The sequence below is a fragment of the Opisthocomus hoazin genome, chromosome 8 (assembly GCF_030867145.1).
Source record: "Opisthocomus hoazin isolate bOpiHoa1 chromosome 8, bOpiHoa1.hap1, whole genome shotgun sequence".
In the NCBI taxonomy this organism is placed as follows: domain Eukaryota; kingdom Metazoa; phylum Chordata; class Aves; order Opisthocomiformes; family Opisthocomidae; genus Opisthocomus; species Opisthocomus hoazin.
This window is the reverse complement of record NC_134421.1, coordinates 27809978-27816143: the sequence shown is the minus strand read 5'-3', so window position 1 is coordinate 27816143 and position 6166 is coordinate 27809978. Positions and strand designations below refer to the sequence as shown.

The window sequence follows — 6166 nt, the reverse complement described above, 5'->3', positions numbered from 1 at the left end:
GCGGAGCCCCCCGCTCTGCACCCCGCCCCCCGCGGTACCGGCCCGCTGCTGCGGGGTCTGCACCTGACCGGTGCTGGGGGGCGAGGTGAAGGGGGGGAAGGGAGAAAGAAGGGAGAGAAAGATGGGAAAGGGAAGAAGAGAAAAGAGGAACTGAGCGAAGGGGCTGAGAAAAAAGAAAGAAAAAGAAATTAAACAAAGAAACCAAAAAAAAACCCAAAACTGAGGGAAAGAAGAAGGAACAAAAGAAGTCGGAGAGCTTCGGAGAAGTCGGAGGAAAAAGGAGAGCGGAGAAGGGAAAAAAGGGAAAAGGGGAAAGCAAAAACAAAAACCTCGGGGGGCGCCGTGCCAAGCCAGCGGCAGCGCGGCCGGTGCCGCTGCGGGTGCGCGTGCCGGCACCGGTGCGCGGGAGGGGCGGGAGGGGCGGCCGGGCCGCGGGGGGGGGCGGGGCGGGGCGGAGGGGCGGGCGCGGGGCGGGCCCGCACGCAGGCGCGGTGGGAGCCCCGGGCGCCCCACGCGGGCGCTCCCAGAGCCTCGGCGGCGGCGCCCGGCTCGGTAGCGAGGGGGGCGCGGGCCGGGCGGCAGCTCCGAGGGGCCGCGGCAGGAGGGTGGCAGCCGCCGCCGCCGCGCCCCGTTCCAGTCAGCCCAGCCCAGCCGCGCCGTCTCCGCCGCTCGCCCCGCTGCCATGGGGTAGGGGGCGGCGGAGGCGCGGGGGAGCCGTCAGGCTGCGGCCGCCGGAGCGCGGAGCGGCGCCGCGCAGTGCCGGCGGGCGCGGGGGGCAGCCGCGGCGGGGCCGGAGCGGGAGGCCGTGCGGGGAGTGCTGCCCCGGTGCGAGCGCGGCGGCGGCAGGCGGAGAGATGATCGCGGAGTTGCTGAGCAGCGCCCTGGGGCTCGCCCTGTACCTCAACACCCTGAGCGCCGACTTCTGCTACGATGACAGGTAGGGCGGGGGGCGGCGGGGCCGGGCGGGCGGGTCCGCAGACCTGCCGGGAGCGGGACGGCGGCCGCCCCACCTCCCCGGGCGCCCGGGGCTGTGCCGGAGGGTCCCGGCGGCTCCGCGGCGCCCGCCGCTCCCGGGGCTTTGACAGCTCCCGCGCGGGCTCCCCCCCTCCCCGCGGGCGGGGATCCGTGCGTGGACCTGGCGTGTCCGGGGCTGGTCCCGCAGGCACGGCGTCACCGCGGGAAGTAGCCGTGGGCTGCCGGGCTCCTCCGGGCGGCCGCGGGGACCGGAGCCGGCCGGGCCGGGCTCCCCACCTGCGCCTCTGCTGACCGTACTACCTGCCTTCGGAAGCTGCCGAGAGGCGCCGTTAGCGGGCGGGGTCGTTCCAGTTGGTGCCTTTTCCGGTGACTTAATCCGGCCGCGGTTAAAGCAGATGCATAATTAAATTCGGGAGAAGAGCACGCCCGGGAAAACTTACCGACCGTCCTGGGGCGTTTCATGCTCCGCTAGAACGAAACCATCCGAAAAGCAAGCGCGGGCTGGCTTTGGCGGCCGGTCGCCAGCCTCCCCCCCCGGGTGCGGGCGGGCAGCTGCCGCCCGGAGCCCCGCCGCCCGGAGCCGGCCGTCCCCCCGCCGGCGGGGCTCGGCGCCGTAGGGGGAGCGGAGCGGAGGAGAGCGGCGAGCCGTGGGTCCCCGCTCCGTGGCTCGGGTTCGCGGTACCGGCTGTCGAGCGGGGTGGGGTGGGTGCCCTGGAGCTCTTTGTGTGAGGAGAGGAGGAGGAGGAGGAGGAGGAGGAGGAGCGGGAGGAAGCAAGGCGCGGTGGGGTAGGGGATGCGCCGGAGCAGGGAAGCGTTGCCGCGTGAGCGGAGCTTCCCGGCGCGCTGATGGGATGCGAAAGGCTCAGCGGTGCCTTTGGTCAGGAGTTCGCCCTGGGAAATAACCTGCCTGTCCTGGAGTCAATTAGTTACTGAACTTGGAATTCCCCCCCGCCTCCCCGTGTTACGGTGCACCTGCCGTGTTTAAGGACCTGTCACCGCTTCCAGAATAAACTCCTCTGTTTTCAAGGGTTCCCGCCATTAAACCGATGGTACTGGAAGTAAATGCCAAGTGTTGGTCCTGGTCCGGGTCTCTGGCAGGGAGACGGTGTCGGCCGCAGAGCGCGGCGGTGCAGGCTGCAGCCGTGCCCATCATCTACACGCACTTGGAACCTTCTGAAGCAATTAAGTGCTTTGGGGTTTCTGTGAGCCTGCCAGTTATCTCCAGTGATTTTTCTTAAACCTATTTTAACGTTTCAAAACTTCATTAACAAACAGTAAAAGGCTAAAAAAGTCTGCTGTTATCCTGAAATGCAAACTCTGACTTGGATCAATAGCAAGTAGTGAATGTTTTGACACACTGACACTGTTTTAAACCTGCTTGTTACAGTTAAGAACTGCAGGAGTTGTGGAATATTTATGTAACCCTAAGTAGCATATGTTGCAATATTCAGGCAAAACTGGGTTGTTTAAGGACACGCTTATAGGCCTGTCCTGCAGGACAGTTCAAATTGGTTGGGCATAGAAAGAGATTTGAAGGACTACCTGGTGCTACTGATGTGGAGATCAAGGTTACTCTTGATCTTGCCTGAGTGTGCTTTAATGGATTTAGAAAATAGTGATATTTGAGTGTCATCTCGGAAAGGGTGGAAAAGATAATCACACGCTGTCACTGCTAGTACTAATCCCAGACTCTTTAAAAGGTGTTTAAAAATACTGCTTTGTTTATGTGTTTACCTCCAAACTAAATAAAGTGCTTCGCATCATTGTAACTAAGGTTTAGGCATTCGCTGGAGCCCTCCGAAAGCCGGTTAATGGCATTTCTGTAGGCAGGGTCATCTAATTAGGATATTTTTCAACGGCAGCGCTGGAAGGGGTAAGGCAGACATGGCTGTTTCATGCTAGTAATTGTTGAAGTAGAAAGGGTTATCTATTCAAAGAGGTAGGCTCTCAGACCCGAAGTGTTCTTTTAACTGTAATCACAGAATCTCGCTGCCCGGCAGGAGCCAGCTTGAAAGGTAACACTAGAAAGGGAGGTTGATGCTGGAGCTGCAGGACATGGCCCTCCATGTGGGAGATGGATCACGCTACTAACTTTAAGTGAATCAAGATTGTGGATTTAAGCTGGGAACCTGCAATGTTTTGTTTCAGGAGGGCAGCATGTTGCCGTAGCTTTTTCTGCTTCCTTTGCCATTATATTGAAATTACATCAGACTGTTCCTTTTTTAATATAGTGATCAAGCTTACTATATAAAGGGTGTCTGTAATTGCTTTCTGTGTTTTTTTATGTAGGTTGGGTAAGATTAAGTGGCATCGTAAAAACGTCTTATAGCAAAATCAATTTCCCAATGGTAAAACTTAATATTTTAGCGGCTGCATGGCACCAAACCCAAGACTGTAAGGACAGTGATATAACAAACTTGCTTGTAGTCTGGGCTTTATGACTATATATCAAATGATTCAATATTTTATTTCCCACCCTTCACCCAATTAAACTGAAATTGAATGAATTTAAAGCCTGAGGAAGTTGAGTAAGCAAATATATACGTTCTTACTTTTCATCGTTAGTCTGCTTAACTTGTTGTTTCTTTCAGGCTGGACAAATATGTGGCACACACATAACCAGTGCGAACATGTGATCTTTTTGATCAATTGACTTATCGATTACTTTGAATGAAAGTGACAGCCTCTAAATGCGAGAGCTAGTGTAAAGAAGAAACACTGCCTTTTTTTTTTTTTCCTGTGGACCTAGAAAAGACAAGCTTTTGCCACCCTGTTCCCTGCTACTGTAGTGTCACAGACAGCTGTGATATTTCCTAGTTACATGTGTAGATTACTAGGGGGGAATTCTCCTCCACAACCCAAAACCTCCTTGTTCATCTAGGAACAAATAAATATATTTTCTTCCCTCTTTCTGCATATTTGTTTTATTTGAAACTGGATGAGGCATGCGGTAACCAGAAAGAAGAGATGAATGCGGGAAGAAGGGGAGAAATATTTAGATGTTGGTCTAATGCCACAGTGAGCTCACATTGCTTGTTAATAAAAGTTTGTTTATTGCTGAGCAAAGTCATCTTGGAACTGATAACAAGGGATAGGGAGAAACACAGTTTCCATTCCTACAGATGTATTGAAGGTCTTGCTTGTTGCACAGTGTTAAATCCAGTTTCTTGCCAGATTAAGGAAGGGGGGGGGGGGGGGGCTCTAAGCTCTGCACATGTAGTGCTTGTTTCATGCTAATACCTACCAGTATTACACGAGGGGAACCCGTAGCTGCAATTAGGCTTACACACCCGCGTAATTGCTTTTCCCTGCCATGTAACACCACCACCCCCCTCCCCCCCAAAAGTAGGCAATTTGACCTGTGGGTGCCTTGCATTGAAGTTGTAGTCCTTCACGTGACCTGTGCTAAATGAGACAGGTCACTGTCGGTTTATAGCTGGGTAGTGGAAGATTTAGTGCTTTGCATATCTGAGGTCATGCATTGCTACAGCAAACATACCAAAAGCAACTCGTCCGTTGAGGTGTTCCTTTCTACTCCCTAATGTCTGAAGAAAGGCATATTTTAAGGAGAGTATTAGCAGGATTCTTTAACCTTGAATGATGCATTTTCTCCGTGGCACACTGACAAAATTGGTGCTTTGGAAAATATGCACAGATTTGACTGCCTCTGTGTAGGACTCTTCTGTGAGATTTGGTAGCACTGACCAACTTTCCCTAGCTTGCGCTGCATTTTATTTCGCAGGCCTGAATGGGGCAGCCTTGCCGGTGGTAGAAAATATCCAGCAGCCTTGTTTCAAAGTTGCAAGGCAATCTTGCAAACTGTGTTGAAGAAGTCCTGATAAATGCCTTCACCCTGCCATGTCAGACTTGTCATTTAAAAGTAGGCCGAGCCCATACACATTCGACAGTACCTCGGTTGGGTCTGCCACATGAGATTTAATCTAGCAAGTGACCCAAATACGTGTGCTAGAAGAACAAGTAGAAGTACACTGGGGAAAATTGCTTGCCATCTGTCTCCTTGTTGTGTGTGTATATTTGATTATTAATTTACATCTGTGATTTTTTTTTTATGGCTCCTTTTTGTCATTTACTCTCACTTTTTCAGATCCAAGTGCACCTCTCCAGTAGCTTTCAGTGGATCCAGTTTGCAGGTGGCCGCAGTCATTTGGATTCCAGCAGTGAGGCTGGTGGTGGGGAGAAGGGGACTTGTCTATGGTCTCTGTAGTGTTTCTCCTTTTGTCTCTCCTCTTGCATCTTCTATGTGTTAATTACAAATTACTGTAAAGATAATTTATATATGAAATGGGGACTTTAATGCAGAGAAGATGCTTGAGTAACTGAGGGTAGTGGTTTTCGGGTACTGTAGCTGAGTATCAACCAAGCGAACCAGTAACTGATTATCTACTGTGATGAACCTGCATGGTAGTATTCTATCAATATGATATCCATTCTGTTTTTAAATGCTGAACATCATCTGAAAATGTATTTGGCTTTTGATTTTTAAGACGCATTTCTGCGTAAAAAACTAGGTTGAATGAAACACTTTGATCAAAATGTGAAATCTTAGTTTCATTAAAATAGTGGTGTTTTTTTGCAGTTGGAGATGTTGTAGTATAGAGACTTTTGGAAGCAAAAATGAAATTCTGTCCCCGCAGGCTTTATTTTAAGATTCTTGTTGCATATATAACACTAACATAAACCGAGTCACTTCTGGTAGCTGGTTCAGAGAATAATTTCATGACTGTTAGCAGACGGAGAGTCTCCCTGAGTCGCTGATGGGATGCGCCTCGTCTGCAGGAAGTTCTTCCAGCACACAATGGAGTTACAAATTCAAGTGATCCACTTTCTCCAGCATCTCCCATATGTATTCCAGCTGCACTTCTGAATCCTTTAAGTTTGCCAGAGTGAAAGTCTCTCAAAAGGCTCAGAAGTCTCTCATCTCAATTTGTTAACCATCTGATAGCTGCGAGAGTGCTGAGTTAGAGCTCCTTTGCCTCCCTCATCTGGAAGTTTGCCCTTCCCTTGTTGTTGGCTGCTAGGATTTTTTTTTTCTTTTTTTCTGTGAAGTTGACTGAAGCAGACTTTGCTGTTTGTTTATGGAATTTCTTTCTTTAGCTGAAATATTTGGTGCTGAAGCTGTAGATGCAAGCCTGCTGGCAACCTGTGATGAAAGTTGCTCCAAACGTACAGT

General features: G+C 51.4%; 1 protein-coding gene across 4 annotated transcripts in view; it reads left to right on the top strand.

The window, feature by feature from the left end:
* Nucleotides 1-791: 791 nt before the first annotated feature.
* Nucleotides 792-6166, top strand: part of TMTC2 (transmembrane O-mannosyltransferase targeting cadherins 2) — a 269970-nt gene continuing 264595 nt past the window's right edge. For all 4 annotated transcript variants that reach the window (XM_075428534.1, XM_075428536.1, XM_075428535.1 and 1 more), the window contains exon 1: nucleotides 792-937. In XM_075428534.1, coding sequence (XP_075284649.1) covers nucleotides 855-937 — 83 coding nt within the window. In that variant the 5' untranslated portion in view covers nucleotides 792-854. The remainder of the gene's footprint in view (nucleotides 938-6166) is intronic.